General features: G+C 34.3%; 1 protein-coding gene across 6 annotated transcripts in view; it reads left to right on the top strand.

Annotated features, from left to right (window-relative positions):
• The window catches only part of PTBP3 (polypyrimidine tract binding protein 3), a 77730-nt gene extending 54741 nt beyond the window's left edge, over positions 1–22989 (top strand). For all 6 annotated transcript variants that reach the window (XM_037494140.2, XM_054689610.1, XM_037494141.2 and 3 more), the window contains 9 exons: positions 3192–3302; positions 4717–4891; positions 12367–12444; positions 14747–14886; positions 15792–15825; positions 18313–18405; positions 19236–19452; positions 22338–22415; positions 22571–22989. In XM_037494140.2, coding sequence (XP_037350037.2) covers positions 3192–3302; positions 4717–4891; positions 12367–12444; positions 14747–14886; positions 15792–15825; positions 18313–18405; positions 19236–19452; positions 22338–22415; positions 22571–22703 — 1059 coding nt within the window. In that variant the 3' untranslated portion in view covers positions 22704–22989. The remainder of the gene's footprint in view (positions 1–3191; positions 3303–4716; positions 4892–12366; positions 12445–14746; positions 14887–15791; positions 15826–18312; positions 18406–19235; positions 19453–22337; positions 22416–22570) is intronic.
• The last annotated feature ends 1675 nt before the right edge of the window (positions 22990–24664 follow it).

Genomic DNA, 24664 nt, shown 5'->3' with positions numbered 1-24664 from the left:
CCTCGCTGGTAGCGGCGCTGCAGAGGTTGCGGGCAGTTTCACAGCCCAGCACTCAACCGCTACGCCACCAGGGAGGCCCATCAATTGTATTTTTTAAATCAACTGTAGTGTCGGTTGGCTCCATTATTTTTTTTTTTAAAGACTTATTTATTTATACAAGAACTGGGGTACAGGCCAGAGGCACGGGAGGGTGTGAGGATTCACCAGAGACAGAGCGGGGAGCAGAAGAAGCAGATGACCGAAAACACTGCTGAGGGGAGCAGCGAGCGAGACAGGAAAGGTCTGCCGCCCCATGTGGTTATCTCCCTGGACGGCTGGGAATCTACCCACGCTGCAGAGGCTGCGCAGCTTCAAGCACTGTGCTCAACCCGCTGTGCCACCGGGGAGGCCCTTGCTCCATTATTTCTAACTGTAACTGCCTCATATTTTCTTTATCTTTATTTTGTTGTTGTTTTATATCCTCCATTGTTTGTTTGTTTTAAATTTAATAAGCATTGTTAGTACTGTTGCCTTGAACTGCTCTTCTGTTATGTTCTGCAGTTCTGCTGGGTTGGGTTTCCTTTCAGGGTTATTTTTGCTCCAGCATTTGTGATATGTTCTTCTATCTCCTCACTTTAAATTTTTTATGGTTGTTGTAATAGGGGTAGGTTTTTAGAGTACTGTTTTTGCGCCTGTTGAAATTATCTGAGGACTGATACCATGAGGTATAGTAGTTAAAAATGAAAAGTGGGCAGTCGAGCATCAGACTCACCACCAGTAATCTCAGGAATTTGATCTTCCTACTGTGCTGTGATGCCAGAGTTGTGTGGTGGAGGACCCACAGTGGTCCCTTCAGGATCCTCTAAGCCAGATCCTCAGTCTTAAGGACTCTGAGAGTGTCATCTCCATGTCCACTGAGGGCTGTTTTTGAGTACTAAATTCATTACTGGGCTTGGATTATAGTTGATACCGTGTCACAGACCGGGAGTTTTTCCCGTACAGAGCCATTATCAGAGGGTATTTGCTCTTTTTATTGACAGATTCTTGAGCTCTAGTTTGTCCAAGCATTTCTTTGATTTAGTTTTAGCCCTGGGATGGGGGAGTGGCCAGTGTTTTGAAAAGTACAAGTTGGACTTCAAGTAGTAGCTTCTTCTATGAGGAGACCCAGGTGCTCTTACCTGCTTCTCCCTCTCCTTCTCTAACTGTTCTTTGTCAGGGAACTCAGGCGCAAACCAGTAAACCTCATTCTGTGCCCTCACCCCTGAAGCTCTCCAACAGTGTCGCCTCTGTCCTGGGTATCAGCTCGTGTGCCCCCTTATCCAATAAAGTGTGTGCATCCATTTGTCCCTCTGACTTTTTGGCTTTGTTTTGCTGCAGTCTAGTTATGCTTATCTGGAGGAGGTAGTCCCCGATATCTTCACTCCACTGCCATCTTGCTGGATCCTGTAGCTATTCTTTAAGTAAACACAGTCCAGGCCCTCTAAAGATTTATCCATTTATAGTCTCTTAGCAGATTCAGATAAAAATCACATAGCCAAGCAGTTGTCATTGAGGATGTGCTTCAGGTTGTTTATGTTAAATGAAATAAAAAATCTAAACATTAACAAATCTGAAAGTTAAGAGGAAATTAACTAGTTTCTATAGCATGATTTAGTATTATTGATATTGTTCCCCAAATTATAGCAAATTACTTTATTGAACAGATATTTTATATCAAGTATGTTTATGATTTACAAAATTAAATATTACCATAATTCTCCAATCCAACCTTCTCAGAGTATAATTCAGTATTGTGAATAGTGTTGCTACAAACATGAATGTTTTTGTTAGTGAGTTGTAAGAGTTCTTTATACATTCTGGAACTTAATGTTATTTCAGGTGGATGATTTGTCTCTAATTTTGTGGGTTGCCTTTTCATTCTTTTGATAGTATCTTGTAACATACAAAAGTTTTAAATTTTGATATAATTGACTGTATCCTTTTGTTCTCTGTGTTTTAGGGTAGTTATTCTTCAGTATTCTTTCTGATATTTAAAAAAATGGGTGTTTTTGTCTATTAAGGACATTCATACATAGTACTTGATAATGGCAAAATCTTACTAGCATAGGGAATCTTATCTTTTTATTCTCTGAAGTAGAAGGACAAGTTTTATAGTCATAAGATCCAAACTTAAAATGGAGTGTCCAAGGAAAACAAAATGTTTTATAGTAACTCTGACCATGAAACTTTGTGTTACTGTGTTAGAATAAGTGTTGTAAGAGCGTTGGTAACCCAGGATCAGTCAGAAAACCTTATCCATACTTTGTTTACTCCTCTTTTCAAAAGATGCTTCAGAGAGGCTTTCCCTAACTGTTCTTTGTCAGCTTGCACTCTGGTTCATTTTCACCCCTTCTTTTTATGACTAGATATTGCTACTTATTTGTTTACCAACTGTTTTTCTTCATAAGGGCAGGGACTCTTGTCTCTGTTTTTACTCACTGTTGACTTTCTAGTGCTTCGAACAGTATTCTGTGAATATTTGGTGAATCATTAGCAGCTTCTATTTCAATATCTTCTGGTTATTTTTTCTATAAAAATCTCAAGTAAATGTTGATTCTCAGGGTGAATTCGTTGATCCATATGACTTCTACTTCCATTCATTTGGCTTGTAAAACCATTATATTTTTGACATGGTATAGAATAAGTTAAATAGTTGAGTGCCTGTTGTGTGTCAGATGCTGTTTTAAACCAGGCATGAATATTGAAAGATTAACGCTTTTGTTTTTAAGATTAACATCTTAATTCTTAATTTAAATGATTTTGGTACTATAATTGTAATAGAGGAAATTATTTCCATTTAAAAATGGGATTCATGAACCAAGTTGTATTCATAAAAATTTGTTAGTTTAATTTTTTACTTGAGGGCCTCCCTGGTGGCGCCAGAGGTTAAGACAGCAACCTGTGAGGCAGTCCACAGCCACTGAAGCACAGGTTCAATCCCCGGCCAGGGAGTAGCCCACATGGCACAGCAGACCTCTCCTGACTTGCCCGCTACTCCCCTTGGCAGTGTGTTTCAGTCAATCTGCCTGTTCTGCTCCCCACTCTGTCTCTGGTGAATCCTCTCACACCCCCGGCCCCCATGCCTCTGGCCTGTACCCCAGTTCTTGTATGCATAAATAAATCTTTAAAAAAAAATTTTACTGGAATTTAACATAATGTGAACTTTTTTCCAGATATTTTCTAAATTTGGCACAGTCTTGAAGATTATCACCTTTACAAAGAATAATCAGTTTCAAGCCTTGCTTCAGTATGCTGACCCATTGAATGCACATTATGCCAAAATGGTAATTATGGTCTTTTCTTCATTTTTTAATTCTTAATCGGTCACTTTAGTGACACCTAAAGAAAGTGATCATGTTGTTTTCATTAGTCCAATTTACAATGTATTTTTTCAATTGTAGTAAAAAATATATAACATGAAATTTACCACTTTTAAATGTACCAGTTCATGTGCTCTTTCTTTATAACAACCAAAAAAATTTGTTTATTTCTTCACATGAAGTGGTTTCAAATCTCCTATCATTTCTCAGACCTCTGGGACTCATTTCCTCTTTTCATAGTTAAAGTTTATGTTGAGCACAATGCTTTTGATATAATCTGACTAATAAAGTAGAATTATCGTTATCCTCTTGTCTTCATTTACTTCTATCAAATTAGTCTAAGATTGATTGAATACTACTTTTACAGCTATATTCACTGTTGAATCCTGTTGAGCTCTGAATTGAAGACATTAAGTCTTCAAAAATATGCTGCTGTCAATTCATGTTGTCTTTTTTATCCATGCACTTTACATTCTATTTGTCTTCTCTTTTATTAAGCTCTAGCCCTAATTTAATTCTGTTATGTGTCATAATCTTAATTATTTCTAATTTCTTTTTAAAGATAGGAACTAAGGTTTATAATACTTTTGTGTGACATACTGTAGTACCTGGTTGTTTATTAGGAGCATAGCCTTTCTGTTCACTGCACCCTCTGCCTTTATACCTTTTTGAAGATATATGTCAGTTACTGTCATAAGTCAGCGTATTTTTTTATTTGTGCTTTGTTATATTTTTAGTATTTTAGTTTCTGGCACCTGTTCTTAATAAATTTAAGAATTTGTGGAAGTCATAAGTGGCCGCAAGTACCCTTTGGTAAATTTTTATTTGAATAGAATGAATTAATATTTTGCCTTATATTTGAACTGACTCCAAATTTCCTCAACTTACTGTTCAAAGTATTATAAATTTACAAGAGAAGAAAAATAGGTGGTAGATAGTATTTCATATATTGTGGTTCTAACAAGTACCATGTACAAAGATTTTATTGCATTCTAACCTATATGAGTTATACTAAAAAGAATTAGGATGAAATATGCAATTAAAATAGCTTTGAATAGTTGCTGTGGACAAAATAATTATAATTGCTAGTACAATAATATATCATTGTTTTCTAAGCCTTTATATTTCTCCTCTTTCATTTGATCATACCACAGACAAGATAAGGGATTATTATTCTTATTTTACAGATGAAAATATTGAGAGTTAGCAATTTTCTTTTTCTCTCTTAGGCTCACTTAGCTAAAATACTGGTCTTTTCTCTTCCAGTCCAGTGCTCTCTGCTTTACACCTGATTGCCACTCTGTGTCAAAGTAGAGGCTACTTAAATTATCAGTGTTGTTGTCTTGCAAAACATCAGTCCCTTTCTTACATGCTTTAGGCTCTGGATGGCCAGAATATCTATAATGCATGCTGCACTCTGCGCATTGACTTCTCCAAGCTCACCAGCCTTAATGTGAAATATAATAATGACAAAAGCAGAGACTTCACTCGCTTAGACCTTCCTACTGGTGATGGCCAGCCATCCCTTGAACCCCCTATGGCTGCTGCTTTTGGTGAGTAGTTCTGTTTTGAATCACAAAGCAAGTTTTCTGAAGTTTTAAGTTTCATTTATTAATCCATGTATGCCCGTTAGCCTATTTTTTTCTTGGATCTTAGGATTTCTAAAGGAAAGCAAGAATCATGGAACAAAATGTGCCCATTAATTAAATCTTAATAGATTATATTAGTTGGCAAAACAAGTGTATACCTGAAATTGACTTCGAGGTTTATTTTCTAACATTAATATTGTTCATTCTTTATAAGACCTATATCCATTCTCTTCAAGTAGATAGTCTCACATATTAACATTAATTTAAATATGTTGCTTTATAGCCAACAAAATATTGGCATAAGAGCTCTTGAGAAATATTTGCTCCTTTTTAAGTAGTGATATTTTTAAAACACTAATGGATAAATGTTCTTTATCCAAAGAAGAGGATTTTTAAATATTTTTTAGACCTCAGAACTTCCATCTTGAAGTTTGTGTAAATTGTATTTTTTCATTAATGAAGTATAGCCTTCTAAATTGTCTCTGCAAATACTGCTTTGAAGACTTAATTTTATTTAAAGTTCTCACATATTTATATCAATAGTTTAAAAATAAATCTTTATGTAAAGATAGAAGTAGTGGATGGCCTAATTTGATATGTCATTAGGTTAATATTATCTACTTCTTAGTTTTGCAGCTCTCAAAAGTGTGTTTTATTACTTAAATAGTATTAAATTTTATTACCGTTTGTGATTGATTTTCCTTTCCCAATGACATAATAAAGTATTGCTACTTTAGACTTTCAAATGAGCAAAAAGAACCCCTTGCAAAATCGTCCAGAATTTTCTATAAATCAGTTTGTAACTTTATTTCAAAGAAAAGGCTTTATGTTATTTGTAACCAAAACATCAAGTGAATTCTTCAGTGCACTTTAAAAAAAAAAATTGTTGAAATTTTAATTTTTTCAGATCAAGTTGTTATATTTGTTACTGGCTCCTAATTTATATCTTTTGATTTGTTGGAGCCACAAGTATTTGCAATTACCATCTCAATAACAAATGGTTGAAATTGGGCTATCATTCAGGTTTGCCAAAACTTGGCTATCAAATACAGAATTGCACTTATTGTAATAATTGAATTTATTCTGTTGGTGTAATTAGTGTTCCACACTGAGAAAACATTAAGAAATTAGTAAGAATGTTGATTTCTAATATATAACATCTTATTTTCATTGCAAAGTACTGTTTATGATTAAGATAAGTGATTCATCAGAGAACAATACTTATTGTATTTTGTGAAAGTTTACTGTCTTTACTAATATTTAACACAGTTCACTGTTCCCTCTTTCATTTCTCTTGGCTTCTGAAACACCACTCTCTCCTGACTCTTTTTCTATCTTACTGGCTCTTTCTCTTTTTAAAGGTTGTTCTTTAAAGTTCGTAGGGTTAAGTCTTAAGCACTCTATCCCTGTTCTTAGTGATTATTACACCTATAGAAAAGTTTGCAAAACATGTAAATATATTTTAAAACACCCATGTTTATTACCATCCACAAGATACTCCAGATCTCCTTTACCATCTCTGCCTTAGACCTGCAATCAGCCATTTCTCCAATGACCTCAGGTTCCTTTTAGTGGGAAATGGAATTTAGAAATCAGTAGCTAGACATTAGATGTACTCATTGCTAATAGGGAGTCATTGCTTCTAGGCACTTTAAGTAGACATGACTAGGATATTTGTGTGCATGTGTGCTTCATAGATAAATTTCTCTGTGTGTTAAAAAAAATCATGAGATTTAATTGATAACCACCAATTCTAATCCACTACCCTTTTCTCATTCAGAATGAGAAATCTGATTTTCATTATCCTCTCCTTATTTACTCAGTCCTAGAATACACAGAAAGTAGTTCCAGAATTACTAATACATACCATTAACTTAAAATTAATATTTACTTAGGTTGTTTTCTGGGCATTGTTCCATTGGTCTATTTGTCTTTCCTTTTGTCATCAGTGCAAGTCTCAGTATCTGATAGAGTAAGCCTTTCCCTTCAACAGTGTATTGGCAATTCCTGGCCATTTACAGTTACAGATTTTAGGATCAGACTCTCATGTCCCCCTACCCCCCCAAAAAAAAAACTACTCTTGGGGTTTTGATCAGATTACATTGACTTTTTAAGCCTCTTAGGAGTTAATTGACATCTTTACAATAGTTTGTTAGTGTTTGAACATTGTACATTTCTCCACTCATTGCTTTTCCTTAGTGTCTTTCAGGAAAGGTTGGTGACTTTTTCCTATCAAGGTTTGCATGGCTTTGTTGGATTTATTCATTAGAACCAGTCTTTATAGGTTTTGATCTGGACCTATTATTCATGATCTGTGCGCCCTTGGACAGATTGCTTAATTGCTCTGCACTTTTATTTCTTCATATGCAGAATGAGTGTAATAATAATACTGGTAGGGTAGTGGACATTAAATGTATATAAAGAGTTTAGAATGCTGCTTAGAATAAATGCAGTGTAACTTTGGGCTATTGTTATTTTGTTTTTTTCTATGACTAAATCAGAAATGCAGTGTTTCTTGATTTTGTATTCAGCAACCTTGATAAACTGCTTTATTTCATTAATTTTTTCCTTAAATATCAATATTTTCTTCTTTAATAAAGTGGACCAAATTTCTAAAATTTAGCAGAAATGGAAAAAAATAACTATAATAGTCAAAGGAATTACAAATAATTTTCCTAATTGTAAGACCTAACATAAAGCTACAGTAACTAAACCAGTTTGGTAGACAGAAAGATAGAGCAGAATAGGGTCTAGAAAAGTAGAACATGTGTAAGTAGTCAGTTGACTTTCAACAAAATAGCCAATATAAAATTTGATGGAGGAAGGAAAATCGCTTAAGAGGTAGTTTTTGTATGTCTTGGAAAAAAGAAATATTGACCTGAATCTCACATCACATTACATTTTTTTAAATATATATATTTAAAGAACAGATTTATTAGGGAAAGGGACAGAAGAATAAAGGAAACTTGTGGGCCTCCCCGGTGGCGCAGTGGTTGAGCGCTGGGTTGCGAAGCTGCCCGCGGCCTCTGCGGCGCCGGTTCGATCCCCAGCTGCTCCCCGGCCACTGGAGGAGGGTTCCACATGGCGCGCAGACCTCTCCTGCCGCCCACTGCTCCCCTTAGCAGTGTATTTCGGTCCTTCTGCCTGCTCTGCTCCCCGCTCTGGCTCTGGTGAATTCTCTCACCCTCCCGCGCTTCTGACTGTACCCAGTGCATGTATAAACAAAACAAACAAACAAACAAACAAACAAACAAATAAATAAATAAAAAACATGCCTCTATATATAAAAATAAATAAATAAATAAATAAAAAGAATAAAGGAAACTTGCATAGACACAAGCAGGCAGGAAGAGCTGCCCTGATAAGGGACAGGTTTGCTGAGAAAGGCCAGCATGGTTGCAGGCAGGTGGCCTGGAGGAGAGCTGCCTCCGCTGAGGGAGGTCGGTAAAGAGAAGTCCTGGCATGGTACAGGTCACGGGCAGGCAGGGAGGCTGCTGCCCTGCAGAGGAGAGAGTTGGTGAGAAGAAGCACCTGCATAGTCACAGGTGAGCAATGGGATTGCTGCCTCACACCACACTGCACATTACCTTGAAATAGATCCTAGATCTAAAGATACCATCCAAAAAAACCCAAAAGGCAAACTTCATAAACTTGAAAAAAAAATATTTGCCATACATATATCAGACAAATTAGTTATGATTATATGAAGAACTTCATAGTTCAGTAATAAACAAAGAAATGAATAAAAATGGGCAAAAGATTTGAAGTGGAAGTTTGCAGATGATGAATGTGAATGGCAAAAAGTACATAAAAACATACTCAATATCTTTAGTCGTCAGGGAAACGAAAATTAAAGTCACTGTCAGGTAAGTACTACATGCTCATTAAAGAGGTTTACTGTGCTGCAGATATGGGGTGTCATCACTAATCTGCTATGGTGGTGGCGAGAGAAAATGGAAAAGTTCAGCAGTTTTTAAAAAGTTAAATGCACACCTACAATATGACCTAGTCATTCTTCTAGGTATTTCCCCAGAAGTGAAAGTTTATGTCCTCACAATTAATTGCACACACAAATGTTTGTAGCAGTTTTATTTGTAATGGCCTAAATTCTAGAAATGCACTATTATAGGTGAATGGAAAAGGACTAAATTGATAAGGATAACAGGGTTATGATGAATGAAAAAAAAAAAAAAGCCAGTCAAAACATTATGATGAAAAAAGATAAGACAAAAAGGAACATCATACCTTGTGAGTCTGTTTATGTATAGGTCTATAAGATGAAAAATGATCAGTTGTGACATAAAAGCAAATCAGTACTTGTTTGGAGACAGGGTTTACAGAAATGGATTGCAGAGGAACATAAGGATATTTTTTAGAGTAATGGAAATATTTGTTACCTTGATTTTGATGACAATTTCACATTTTAAATACACATTAAATCTTGACATAGTACCTTTTACATATGCCTGTTTTATTATATATAAATTGGAATAGAAAAAAGTCATATTTCAATCTAATGCTGATGGTCCTCCATAGGCTCCCATTTCTTTCAAAGTAAATGAAATCCTCACATTGGATTACAAGATCCTTATAGCATCTGGTTCAGTTTTACTTTTTTTCGTGTAATCTCCTTTGACACTTCCCTCCCTTCTATTGTCCACCAAATAGACATTCCTATTGTTTCTAAAACATGTTACAGGATTGTGTCACCAGTTGTTCCCTCCATCTAGAGTGCTTTTCTCCCAGATACCTCAAAACAGATTATGCTTGTGCTGCATTCTTTTCTTTGACTTACCCTGTCCAGCCCCTCTCATAACTTCCTGATTTTTCAATTTTTAAAAGGTATTTTTCACCTTCTGTATTAAGTTAATCATGGAAACTTTTTCCTTAAAGGTTTGCACAATCTTTTCATAAAGATACCTAACTCATTATGTAACAGGTTACATTACTAAAGTGTTACTGTATCTTTTTATTTGGGTAATAGCAAATACTTGGGAATAGTGTTTTAGATTTTGGTCCTGGTAATTGTTTGACAATTTTGATAATATCGCCAATATTTTTCTCATTTCTCTAAAATCTGCTAGTCTAACTTAAACTCCTTCCCACCCCTTCTATAACCATCTCTGTTGGTCTCTTTGTTTAAAAAAAGTGCCTCTCTTGGGGCCCCCCTAGTGTTGCAGAGGTTAAAGTCTCAGCATTATCAGGCTATTGCCAGCTACTGCAGCATGAGTTGGCTCGCAGGCACGTGTTGTTTCCTGGCCAGGGAGCTGACCCATATGGCACAGCAGACCTCACCTGTCTTACCTACTGCTCCCCTCAGCAGTGTATTTCAGTCATTCCACCTGTTCTACTACCCACTCTGTCTCTGGTGAATCCTCTCACCCCCTGCACCTCTGGCCTGCACCCCAGTTTTTTTATGCATAAATAAATAAAAAATCAATCTTAAAAAAAAAAGTACTTTTTCTTACCCTCCCCTAAATCTGAATGGTTTAGAGCAATTAACATTTCTCTCATATGACTAACATTTAGGCAACTGTGTTTACAGCCCCTTCTTCACATGTCTTTTTGATCTAAGGTCCAGGTGCCAAGGTATCGCTCTTCTTTGAGTGGCAGAAAGTAAAAAATAAGAGAGCTAATGTTAACGTAATGCCTCTTGAAGCGTCTGTGTAGAAGTGGTATATGTTTTTTCTGTCTTTGTATTCTTACTTGATAAAACTTGATCACACATAGGCCAATGCAAGTCACATGACTCACCAATTATATGGAAGAGGCAAGTGAAGTGGCAGCAGTATATAATCTATATCTTTTTATGTTTAATGAATTAGAATTTATAGTGTAAATTTTCATAATTATAAACTATTGAAGTCTCTTTGTTAAATCTTTTTTTATGCCTTTCACAAAGTTCATTTCTGTTGTACAAATGAATCGTTTTAGCTGTGAGCTTGAGCAATCCTGAATGCAAGTTTAGCAAGAATGGAGATTCTTGTCTGGATGGTTCCGTGTTTCCTCAGCACTAGAAGAATGCTTGACTCGTGCTTTCAGTAGATGAGTTAAATGGGTTTTACTTTCCCTTATTTCATTCGTTATTCTTGTTTTTGTATCTAGTTGTCTCTGCTGGTAGCTATCTCTGCAGTCTCCTAATGACTTATTTTCTTGAATTATTATAATAAACCACAGCTACATAGTTAAAAATTCTGGTACTTAATTCCCTTCAGTGAAGAAAATAAACATCTATGAACTTTCAAACTCCTGGAAAATATCGCCTACATAATTCTTTCTATAAATATGTTTATCATTTAAAATAACCCCTTTCTTTGACTTTTGCTCTTTAACTTTTTGCTATTGCTGAGAGTATTCCTTACCTTCATTTTTCATTCTCTTTGACCTCTGTTGAAGGTCTCCCCTCACCCCCACCTCCGTTACTTTGGATTGTGAGGGACTGCTTATATAATACTACATATAATTGATTGTAGTTGTTTCCTGTTTCCAAAATGGGTGGTGTTTTTGTTTGTTTGTTTGTTTGGATTTTTCCTTTTGCTTTTCAGAATATTCCTTTTTCCTTTCTGTTCCACATAGGTATACATTAGTACTCCCAGATTCTATTTCTATCTCTCCATTTCATGTCTTTTTCCCTTTTTAGTGGAACTCCCATTCATATGATTTTCATTTTTATTTCTACATAGACAATTTATAAATATTTGTCTTGTAATAGTTATTCTGAGTTTGTTTCCTTCTTTTGGCTAATGGCCATTTCTCTTCAAATGTCTTACCATAACCTCAATCTCAACATGTCCACAACCAAATTGTTTTTCTACTAATACCCACTTCCCCTTTGGAAATAATACTTTTTTTGTTGTTGTTGATGGTGCAGTCGTTCCTTAAAAGAAGGGGAAGTACTGTGTTTTCAAATATATAATGTCTAGCTCAAGTTTTACCCCCTGAGAAACCTTCTCCAACCAATCACCGTGAGTCTTCTATAATCCTTTGTTAGAAGTGCAGTACATTTATCTTTAAACCACTAGCTCCTCAGCATATAAATCTTCTGCGATTCATACTTTTACTTTGTATACCTCTCAATAACAAGGATTTTTATCTCATGTTTCTTTTTATCAACCAGTATCTCATAGTCACAGTAAAATTTAGTAAGTACTTGATGACTTTAACATAGAAACAAAACTGTTTAGACAGGAATCTCAACCTAGTTCAAAACTAAATAACAGCTAAATTGCATTATTTACCTTGAACACAATTGAAAGGGGTTAGCCTCTGGAAGTGGCAGGAGCTCTTTCCTTACACATTCAGGGTCACCTGTTGAACAACTTGTTACTCCATAACAGAATCTCTATCAGTAATACACTCTCATATAGCTATTTTATATTGCTTGGATGATCATATTTATAGAAGGTAGTGTATTTATTTTAGCTTCTCTTCCCCATTAGGTGCGCCAGGTATAATTTCCTCACCATATGCTGGGGCTGCTGGATTTGCCCCAGCCATTGGATTTCCTCAAGCTACAGGTGACTCTTTTAAAGTTGAATTTGAAATGATTTCTAATGATGTTTTATACTTTGTAAAAACTAACCAAGGTGGAAAATATTACAATATTTGAAGATATTACAATAAAAGCTTTATGTGTATCAGCCATTGAATGATGCACAGATTCTTTATATTTATAAATAATTCTCAGTGATTCCATTTCAACCCCAATAATTTCACTATGTCTGTATCATTTATACTTCACACAGGCTGACTATATAAGTAACCTTATATTTGTTTTTTCAGTATCAGTAACTTTTGAACAAATCTTCTTTACTCAGTGTCTTTCATAGCATCCAGTACACAGTATTAAATCAATAAATTTTTGGATTAATTTTCCTGTCATTCTTGTCCTTCATGGGTTTAGAAGATTACTGTAGAGATTAGTAATGTAGGCTATTTAAGGAATATTTTTCTCTCTAGCTAAAAGAGATATTTAAGAGCTAGCAGTTAATTAATACTTTGATGATGGCTCTCTTTTCTAAATAGTAAACAATTAATTTGAACATAAGTTAAGAAGTTGTAAAAATTACTTGATGGTTTATCTCTGGTGTGTGTATTGAAGAAAACACTGGGGGTGGTGATTAAGAGAGTGACTCTAGTATTAATAAACTGAGTCTGTGTGTTACATTTGCAGCAGTTGTAATTGTAATTGCAGCAGTTCGTGATTGTAACAAAAATTTCAAAAATTGCAATGTAGCTGTATTTTGGTAGTGATCTTTTTATCCTGTCCTTCTGATTCTGGGAATTTTAACTACTCTTTGATGGAGAGGATGGCATTTAATTAAAAAAAAAAAAGTAATCAGAACATTGAGGTTTAAGTTTTGGTGTTTTGAAGACATTTTAACATGTGACTCTTGTACCTATTCCATTATAATAGATACAGAAAGCTTTACACATAATTTCTACTTATTTGAAGTCTCCCCCAGCTTAATTGATACATACTTGGAAGTAGTATTATATAGTATTGATATGTATGAAATACTGTAGTAGCTGTTAAGAGAAAAATGTACATAGGAGTTCCTGAGTTAACTTTTCAGGTCAACTGGGGAAAAAAAAAAAAAAAAATATATATATATATATATACACACACACACAAACACATAAACCTGTACACACCCTACAGTGTAGCTAAGATGTACTCATTGTGGTATAGCCTAGACCTACAAGTTATCCCAAAGTGGTAGGTTTATATAGATATATGTATTCTTTTTTTAATTTTTGGAAAACACAGGATTTCTCCCCTCGGGTGTGGTCACCATAGTTCTCTCACCACCAAAACATCCATAGCTAAAGTTGTAGGATTGATAGGAAGGGCTTGGGAAGAGGTCATGTGACAGATTACTAAGCATAGATTTCATAAGAAAGTTTCCAGCCTGAGAAGGTGATCTTGTACATTTTTTAAACTTAGCAGCATGAAGTGATGGTAGTCATGACCTTAGATTGTCACACAAAGTACACTGGATGTAAATGATATTTTGGTTCAATTACATGATTTGTGGTAAAGTTTCCATGTACTTGTCTATTATAAGGAATGTGAGCGTGAAGAGTAAATTAGAGAGCTGGGTCATTTTACACAAACCAGAGATTTTAATTTAGATAATTTTTAAGCTGAGAACACAAAGAATGGGACCTCCCAGATACTTTCTTGTTTTAATTAGAGTATATAGTGTCAGATTTTTGTATTCTAGAACTTGGAGTAGTTCTGGAATGTGTAGAAAAATAGAGACTTCAAAAAATCTTGCTACAAAAAAAAAAAAGAAATTCTATAAATCTATTATTTGTGGTAATGATATTTATATAAGATTTTATAAGGTTACACAATGCTTTTCCCAAACAGAATATTCTGTTATACCCCATTTCCACCTAGCATGCATATTTGTGACTTCTGCTAAGACTTTTTTGTAATAGCTAATTTTATGGTAGAAGTTGCTGTGAAAATTACAACTGCTTTATAAAGGCATGCTGGAACATATCTATTTCAAGAAATAGGGGTTCTTGTAGTTGATAACCCTCCCAAAAAGCCTAATGACTTTTAAGATCAGTGAATTGCGTTGTTCTGTACAGTACTGTATAATAATATCAAGTAAGAGTATGTGAAAGAAAAAGGAGCTTGACCCCAAACAAACTCTAGTGCAGAAAACTGGCCCTTGGTAGTCTTACAATAGCTTCGACATGCTTTCTTCCCTATTGCTTTTGTCTTCATTTATCTACTTACATTACATGTGGTGTTACAATTCTTCAGATAACTGGAATATGAAATGCTTTTGATGTTTTTAAAAGGTCTGTCAGTCCCAACTGTTCCTGGAGGTCTTGGTCCTCTCACACTCACCTCTTCTGCTGTCACTGGAAGGATGGCCATTCCTGGGGCTGGTGGTATACCCGGAAATTCTGTCCTACTTGTCACCAATCTCAATCCTGATGTGAGTTGCAATGTATTATGTGTAAATAGTCTTTCAGGAATAGGCATAATAGCTTTTGATTTAGGCTTGTCTTCAAATGAAATGTTTTAATTTGTTGTTAAGGATTTGTGTTTATCACATTTATCACTGGTATATGCAGCAGGCCCACTGTGCCCACAGGTTCCTCTTTGACAGTTCAACCAGCCGTAGATGGAAAATATGTGCTGTATAGTTAAGCTGTAGGCTTTTCCCCCCTTGTCATTGTTCTCTGAATAATGTGGTATAACAGCTATTAAGTAGTACTTACATTGTATTATGTATTATAAGTAATCGAGATTAGTATTTAAAGTATACAGGACTACGTGTATAGGTTATATGCAAGTACTATGCCCTTTTATATAAGAGACTTGAGTTTCCCTGGATTATGGTATCTGCAGAAGTTCTAGAACCAATTCCCTGAGGACACCAAGGGGAATGATATATGGATGAAGCATCTAAATCCTTACTTTAAACAAAGTCAGCTGCCATTATTACATTATAAGTTAACTTAGTTTAAATTTTTATTTAAATTAATCAAACAGGGGGGCCTTCCTGGTGTCACAGGAGTTAAAGTCTCAGCACTATCAAGCTAACGCCAGCCACTGCAGCATGAGTTCAATCCCTGGCCAGGGAACAACCCACATGGCACAGCAGACCTCTCCTGTCTCTCCCGCTGCTCCCCTCAGCATTGTATTTCAGTAAATCTGCCCATTCTGCTCCCTACTCTGTCTCTGGTGAATCCTTTCTGACACTGTCACACACATACACACACACCCCTGCATCTCTGGCCTGCACCCCAGTCTTGTATGCATAAATAAATAAAAATAAATCTTAAAAATAAATAAATTAGACAAACACTTACATTTTGTGTTTTGCTTTTCAAACAGCTTATTACACCACATGGACTTTTTATCCTATTTGGTAAGTTCTTTTTTTCCCTGTGATGTGGAGTGAGTATATTTCATCATTCAGTGATATTTATTATCTCTGTGTAATTGGTTTGATACTAAGGAGGAAGTGGCAAATAAGACTTAGTAAGTAATTACAATTACAATGAAATGTTTAAAATAGAGCTTATCATTTGAGTATGTGGAAGAGGGACCTAATCTAGCTGAGGAAATCATTGATGATGTACCAGTGGAAATGACTGTGAAGCTGACTTGTAAAAAATGAGTAAAAGTTAGCCAGGCAGAAAGGGAGGGCAAATGTCCTCTACCAGATAACTATCAGTGAGAGAGGGAGTTCCTGGATCGTGGAAGTAAAGGGAGCCCAATGGAGAGTGAATGGAAAGACATACTGAAAGTGGACAGAAGGATTAGAAGCATGATCATGAAGAGCTTTGTAAGCTATATTAAACTTTTTTTTAACTTAAAAATAATAGGAAACTTTGAGTAGTTTAAGGAGGAAAGGGCCATAATGAGATCTACATTTTTAAAAGTCTACAGATCTACTTACTAGTAGTGTTTCTCTCAGTTAAAAAAAATATTGCCGTGTATTCCTAATATATATGTATTATTAATTCATAAAGTTCATCCATCTTTTACTGTATTCATTATGTATGGATATGTACAAGCAAGTATAAGAACAGTGGAAGTATAGTAATATTTCAAGGGTTTTAAAATTAAATGGTGTGACTTTTTATAAAATATATTAACATTTAATGAGAAATGTGATTTAATATGCTTTATTATTTTTAAAGGTCTTTTTCATTTTCATTTTTGTATTCAGGTTCTAATTCTAATTTTACTTTAAGTTTGGCGCTTAATCTTAATGGTTGGCATAACTGAAAAAGATAACTCATAAGGATATAAGATATAAATGGAAGTATTTCATTGTTACTGTACCTAATTAATTATGATACTTATTTTTTAGTCTAATCCACTAGTTTTGTGGTACTTTTTTTGTTTAATTCTGCCTTAAAAAGTTTCATTTTTCCTTTTGTTATGTCACTTGATCTTGGAAACTGTTGAATTAAAATATTTTAGCAAATGGGGTTAAAATGTACAGGTACTCTTCATTAGGAAGAATTTTTGTAGAGAATTATTTTAAAATTGTGTATTACAATTTTTTTCCAATAATTTTTGAAGTATAATTTACAGCTATACAATTCTCCTGCCTTTGGTAGACAACTCAATGACTTTATTAATAAATTTATAGACTTTGGTGGCCATTACCATAGTCCAATTTTAGAATATTTCCATCACCCACAGAGAGCCTTTATACTCATTTGTACTTATTGTGCTAGGTTTATTCATGACACATGTAACTTTCAATAACAAAATCATACATAGCCAAAGTGCTTTTCTTTCTAAAAGCAGTTTCTCACTCATTTAAAGAAGAATCACTGTAAGCTTGAAGAGCAAATTGTATGTATTTTATTTGCAAGAAATATCTATTTCAACCACTTGTCATTTGTGGGGGAGAAAACTGCAAATGCAAAATTCTATCTTTTGTTTTTTAATTTTAAAAGTACTGTAAGTCTCTGAGTTCAGTTGCTCTTATGTGCTTGACCACTAGATTACCAGCACTTCTTTTTTTTTTAATGTGCCTGGAAGATTTTTGTAGTCATTCTCTTAGCAATTCATAAAATGTGGAATATGGTAATGATGCTGCTATTTAAAGGTCTTATTTTTATAATATTGGTGATATCCTATAGCACATAAATTGCAATATATTTTAATACACTGAATAAAAAAGAATGAGAGGATGCCCTTATAGTATTATCCTTAAAATTTCATGTATATTCTAAAAATTGATAAAATACAACTTTTCATGTTGGTTTATAAAAACAAATTAGTATGAATAAGAAGTTGACTGTTTTCTTCCCCTACACCCAATGATTTATTTTGCCTGTCCTTTGGGGTCTGGGACCCATTTTGCAGAACACTAGTGTAGAAAACTGGGATTAATAAGATCAGTTAAGAGCTTGTTATGGTAGTCCAGTATGAAATGGTGATGGTAGTTTTGATAGTAGTGTGACTATGGGGATAAGTGACCAAATGTGAAAGATATTTAGGCCATAGAAGCAATGATGTTGATGACTGATTATAAGAGTTTAAGGAAAGGGAAAAGTCAAAAGATGACTCCAGAGTGTCTTACTAGCAGATATGTGGGTCCTGGTACTGTTTACCAACAGAGTTCCAGTCAACACTGGAAAAGGGGAAAGGAAGGAGAAAATGAATCAGCTTGGGATATTGAATTTGAAGTTTTTATAGCACATCCAAGTACAAAAGGATGAGGAGATTGATGCATCTGAAATATAGAACAGATTTGAATTTGGGAGCATATGTATGAAATCACCCAGGAAGAGTATATAGTTTGAGGGGGAAGAGGCTTCTTTAAATATATTAGTAAACTCAATCAAACATTACACAATTAGCTTCAAACGTGTTTTGTCTTTTTAATTAGGAGTGTATGGCGATGTACATCGAGTGAAGATTATGTTTAATAAAAAAGAAAATGCCTTGGTTCAGATGGCAGATGCAAATCAAGCTCAACTAGGTATTAATGATTAACAGTGATGATAACTTGCCCTCTTGTATATTGATTTTCCTATAAAATAACCAGACTTATAGCTAATAGAAATAAAATTTTACTGAAGAGTATCCTTTTATGCTAATGTCTTCATTATTATTTGGGTCTGCTTAGATTTTAAGATTAAAAAATATTTGTTACTTTTTGATAATTCATTTATCTACATGAACATATTGTTGGTTTTTCCATTAAGTCTAAATTAATAAGCATGACTTCTTTTGTTCTGTTTATTTTATTTTGTTTATTTGCTTTCCATCCAAGTTTTCTAGAACTATTGTATGTTGTATAGCTTAAAAGTTTATACAAACTTCATACTGATGGTGCAAGATAATGTCTTTCTATGGTCTCAGTGGTCATTATTATAGTTGACTTAAAATATTACTACTCATTTTTTTATAAGAAATACTTTGTTTGAGATTAAACTAATTCAATAACCATTTCCTGAACATTGTTATGTTCCAGGTATTTGAACTTCCTGAGAAGATAGTTAATTTTTCTTTTTTTTCCTTTTTTTTTTTTTTTTTGTTTTAACATTTATCATTTTTTTAATTTTTTAGACAATATTTAGAAGATAGTTAATTTTTCTTTGGCTGCTTTTCTTTCATTATAGTAAAATGTCATTTTTAAAGCTGTTTCGTTTGTAAAAGTTTTTGGACTTAAAATAATTTTAACCTTTAAATTGACATTTATATTAATTATAAAATTATAATTTTAGATGAATAAATAAAAAGAATTCATTTTAATTTGGACAAATATTGCATAGACCCTAATACCCAAACTTTCTTTCTGTGCAACAGCAATGAACCATCTGAGTGGTCAAAGACTTTATGGAAAAGTGCTTCGTGCTACGCTGTCCAAACACCAGGCAGTTCAGCTTCCTCGAGAAGGACAAGAAGACCAAGGTCTGACTAAGGATTTTAGCAATAGTCCTTTGCATCGCTTTAAAAAACCTGGCTCTAAGAACTTCCAGAATATTTTTCCACCATCAGCCACTCTGCATCTTTCCAACATCCCGTATGTACTTAATTTATTATTCAATTTGGTGATAAATAGTCTACAGTATATAGATTGGGAAAGGTTAAAACTCTGAAATTCTAATTGAATCTGTCCTGGTCACTGATTTCTTGTGAGATGATTTGTATGAAAGATAGCAGTATTTTGAAATTATCTTTCCAAATAATTAGTAAATCGATACCTTTTAGTTATAAAAGGAAAAAGATAAGTTTATATAGAAATATTCTATTAAGGGCCTCCCTGGTGGCATAAGGGGTTAAGTCTCAGCACTATGAAGCTGTCAGCAGCCACTGCAGCAGGAATTCTATCCCTGGCCAAGGAGCTAACCCACATGGTGCAGCAGACCTCTCCTGTCTCACCCGCTGCTCCCCTCAGCAATGTATTTCAGTGGATCTGCCTGTTCTGCTCCCCACTCTGTCTCTGGTGATTCATCTCACCACCACCACCAGCCCCCTGCAACTCTGGCCTACACCCCAGCTCTTGTATGAATAAAATAAATCTTAAAAAAAAATTCCATTGACGCATACTTGTTCAATGGAATCGAAGACTCAAGTAACCAAAATAAAAAAGTCAAATAATTTTTTTATCTAAGAATTTGGTAAAAATTATTTTTCTTTTATCTACAGGCTGTGAAACCATATATATGTTAATATAAAGCTTAAAATTACTCCTTATGGCCGCTTTACATTAACTAGTATTGTAACAGTCTAGGGCCTGATCAATTACAGTCTGTGCCAAATCCCTCTGTTTTTGTATGACGCATGAGCTAAGATTGATTTCTATATTTTCAAATAGTCGGGGGAAAGTAAAAGAAACATTTTGTGATTTGAAAAAAATAATTACCTTCCGTATTTTATATGGCTGCTTTTGAGCTGTAACAGCAAAGCTGAATAGTTGCTACATACTGTATGACTATCAAAGCCTAAGATATTTACTAGATGGCCCTTAAAAAAAAAATCTGGCAGTCCCTCTTCCTACTAAAATCATTTACCTTCAAAGATGGCAATTTTTGAATTTAATACATGAAAGGGGATAGGTTTTGGAAAGGGAGGGGTGAAAGCTATAGATATGGTGCATGTATATATGTGTGTGAAAATTTATGGAATTTGGATTATGGAGTTTAAGTGACAATTGAAAGAATGGAGAAGGATAATGTTCTGGAACATAACTGTGAGTGAGAATGAAAACTGAAAGGAATAGAAAATAATCAACTTAAATGTTTTGAATACACAGACTCCTAGCTCATCTCCATTGAGGCTACATGGAGAAACCTTAAATCTTAAGATTTCTTAATAGTGGCTCAAACCTCATGACAACTAGGAAATATTCTTAAGAAAAAGATTTAGACAATGTGGCTCTGGAAATTTTGTAGCTCATCACTATCAAGTCAGGTAAAGAGGACTATATATGAGAGGAGGCAGGCTCCTGCTGGTGTTACCTTTTTAAATACAATACATTTACAGGAACTGGCCTCAAGTTGGAACCTACACGGAACATGTAGGTAGAAGAGAGAAAGAACAATATTTTTTGAACCATCTACCAAGTTCTGGGCACTTTGCTGGTATTTTATATGTGTTACCTCATTTAATCTCCATAGTAACCTTTTTTTTAAATTGTGATAAAATATACATAATAAAATGTGCCATTTTAACTTTTTGAGTGTGCATTCACTGTACATTATTGAGTGTACATTCACATTAAGTACATATTGTGCAGCCATCACTTCTCTCCATCTGTAGCTCTTTGTCATCATTGAAAACTGAGCTTCTATAACCATTAAATGATACTCATTTTCCTATATCCTCTTGTCCCTGGTAACCACTAGCTACATCATTATCAATTTATCCCTAATAATCTTTGCACTAATGAGAGACTCTGGTTGACTAACTTACTCAAGGTGATCTACCAAATGAATGAGAAATAAAATGTCAACTCAGATTTGCCTCCCTGCAGGGTCAGTTGTTCTTCTGCCTCACTGTTTTTGCTGGCAGTCATGAAATAAGGAAGGGTCTACTTTTAGTCAGTTGACTTTCATATTAATTATCTACTGCTAGATTATAGGTCACCCCAAACTTAATAGCTTATCACAATAGTAACTGTTCATTATCTAACACCATTATTCTGAATCAGGAATCCAAAGGGAACTAACTAGGTGTTTCTGACTGAGAATCTCTAGTAAGATTAAATCTGCCCTGGAGCTAAAGTTTCCACTTCCAGAGTGGCTGACTCCAGTGATTACTTGTGGATGGGATGCCTCAGTTCTTTGTCACAGAGACCTCTCCTTGTAGCTATTTGAGTGTTCTCATGAAATAGCAGCTGGTTTCTTCCAAAAAGAGGCCACAGTTGACATCATGATGACTCTTGGCCTCAGAAGTCACCACCTGTCATTGCTGCAATAACCTTAGGGTTACAGAGAAAACATTCCTGTTAAATATAGGAGGGTACTGCCCTGAATAGTAGGAGACATGAGTAACTGGCAGCCATGTAAGAGCCTAGTTGTCACATGACAATTCATAATTATTTTGAAAGCCGTCGAAATGTAGAACTGTGGACTAAGTAGACAGGTGAGATCTAGAAAAATAGCTTTAGAGGTACTTGAGCTAATTACTGAGGCCAGTGTACAGAAAATAATCCCTTTAAAAAAAAGTAGTATTAAAAGAATGTTCTTGCTCACATCCTAATGCAAAGATTTGATTGTTGAAGGACAAGTTTCTATCAGCCTTGAACATCTTTCAGGGTACTTCCAAATCATGTCTTCATTGCATGATGTGATGATTATTTTTGAAATGAGATATTCTAGAGATTTGACAATTGTAAGAGTTAATCTTTGCCTCATTTGAGAATTAAGGCTAAGATAGTTAACACTCTCTCTGATGTTTTCATAGCCCTTCTGTTACAGTGGATGATCTGAAGAACCTTTTCACAGAAGCTGGATGTTCAGTAAAGGCTTTTAAATTCTTTCAGTAAGTTCTTGCTTTCAAAAACTACATTAACATTAGTTAATATAATATGCAAACTTTTTAAGGTAATTCAATGAAGTCTTCTGGGGTAGGGAATGGACTTTGTCGGCAAAATTAATTCTATATACTTTCTCATGTTTTTTTAATACCACTTTCAGAAAAGATCGCAAAATGGCACTCATTCAATTGGGATCAGTGGAAGAAGCGATTCAGGCACTCATTGAACTTCATAACCATGACCTGGGAGAAAATCACCACCTCAGAGTTTCCTTCTCAAAATCTACCATCTGACTTTTCTGTGAAAGTTTTCTTCTAAGACTGGACCATGATTTCAGAAAACCTTCAGACATAAACTGAAGCAGCTCAAGACCAATTCTGCCTCTTTCACAAAAACAGCTCTTTCTGAGTTTAATATTTCAAGTATATTTTAAAAAAAATCAAAGGATATTCTTTTTTCCCTCTTGTCAATTTGTGATCAAAGGTTTTCCCTTTATACCATAGTTTCTATGAAAATAATCTTAAGGCAAAATTTTTCTTAGTAATTCATTTCCCTATATTAAATTGCATTTCTGGAGGACAGACTTTTTTTTAATTTGGGTCCAAATCAGTCTTATATGATATTTCTAAACGCCTTTGTACTTTGAAAAATTTAAACATAGATTTTTTTAAATTACAACCAAGGTTTTACTTTATGATTCAAAAGTTTGACCCCATGACAAATTATGTTCACTTGTAAATTACATCAATTATTTGGCATGTATTGATAGTTATTATACATGAGCAAATTGAGTTTTAGCGGAAGCAAATTTTATGTACTTGCATGTTTTCTTTCAATCACTATAAGACACTCCTTTGAATGACACTTAACTTTTTAAAACTATTTGGAGAAATAAAGTGTTTCAGATGTCCCCAGGGAAATTAAGTGGACTCCAGCTAGGATCTACTATTAAGGTGTCAGAGTAATAATTGTATTTAAAAAATCATGCTTAAAGTTCAAAATGACACTTACTTGCTGAATAATGCAGTGATCTTGGAAAATTTAAAATGAAAATCCTACTTAAAAACTTTTTTATAATTGTTTTCAGGAAAAAAGTTTACAGTCTTAAGGAAAATATTCAGGTCTATCATATGGTTTGACAGATTTTTTAAAAGTTATTTTTGGTAAGGTCTTCTTTTAGAAAAAATTAATCTCAAGGGTTTTTTGTACCACTATAATCTCTAATACTCAGAATTACTGTGTATTTACTTAATTTCTTATTATGTGCCTTATTATGTGCTTATGATACAATAGGTTAGATTTTTATCTAAGTATCTAGAAAGCTATATTGTGGACTTGGTGAGCGTTTATTTTTCTTTCCCTGGTTTGATAAGGATTTTAAAATAATTTCATTGCAATTTTAAGTGATTTTTCAATAAGTAATAGTTTCTATTCAAATTTTTGGTGCTTCAGTACAATGATGGGGTGGGGAAGGGTAAATGGTTTTGGGAATACTCAGTGCACACCTGTAGGCCTCTTCAGATTATGACCCTTAGTGGTCATTGCCATTTATAGCATACCGATTTGGGGCTATAAAATGCAATCTCAGTTTCTGGATCTTGTCTAATCCTATGACTCATTAGAATTTGTCTCAGGATTACTTGGTTTTTCTCAGTACTCACAATGGGAACATTGCTTTTCTTTGTTAATGTAATAACTTCATTACTGAGCACCCACATGTGGAGTATGAGAAGTTGGATTTTTTTCTCATATTCTCTCCCAGTCTCTTTTTGGTTGAATGTAAAGAGTACATTTTAATGTTGCTTCTGTGATTGTGTAATGTAAAATTGTTTATTCTTAAGGAGAAACTTGGTTTTGTTAATTCTGTCAATGTTTGATCAGGTTTTTTTAAAAGCAGAATTTGTCAAAATGGTCATTTTTATCCACTTATCTTACACTTTTCAGAATCTTAGAGTGGCTCATCTCATCTTTTAAGAGAGTATCTCAATATCTTTGCTATATTCCAGACATTAATTTGAAAAGAGAAAGATGTTTTACAAAAAAATTATACAATAACTCAACACTGAATAGCAGTTGGTAGAATAGGAAGGCCGATAATAAATTGAGAACTTAATGGATCAATTTTTAATATTGACTAAATTGACAAATTATCATTTATCTAGTTTTTATTTTTTTACTTATGAAATATATTTTCACCAAAACAATACGGGGGGTGGGGGGGAATCTCTGTGAAATCTCCCAAAATTTGCTTTTT

The sequence above is a fragment of the Talpa occidentalis genome, unplaced genomic scaffold (genome assembly GCF_014898055.3).
Source record: "Talpa occidentalis isolate TD23 unplaced genomic scaffold, MPIMG_talOcc4v2.1 talOcc4.7, whole genome shotgun sequence".
Lineage (NCBI taxonomy): Eukaryota > Metazoa > Chordata > Mammalia > Eulipotyphla > Talpidae > Talpa > Talpa occidentalis.
Note: the sequence above shows the minus strand (reverse complement) of the source record. Positions and strands in the feature narration are given on the sequence as shown.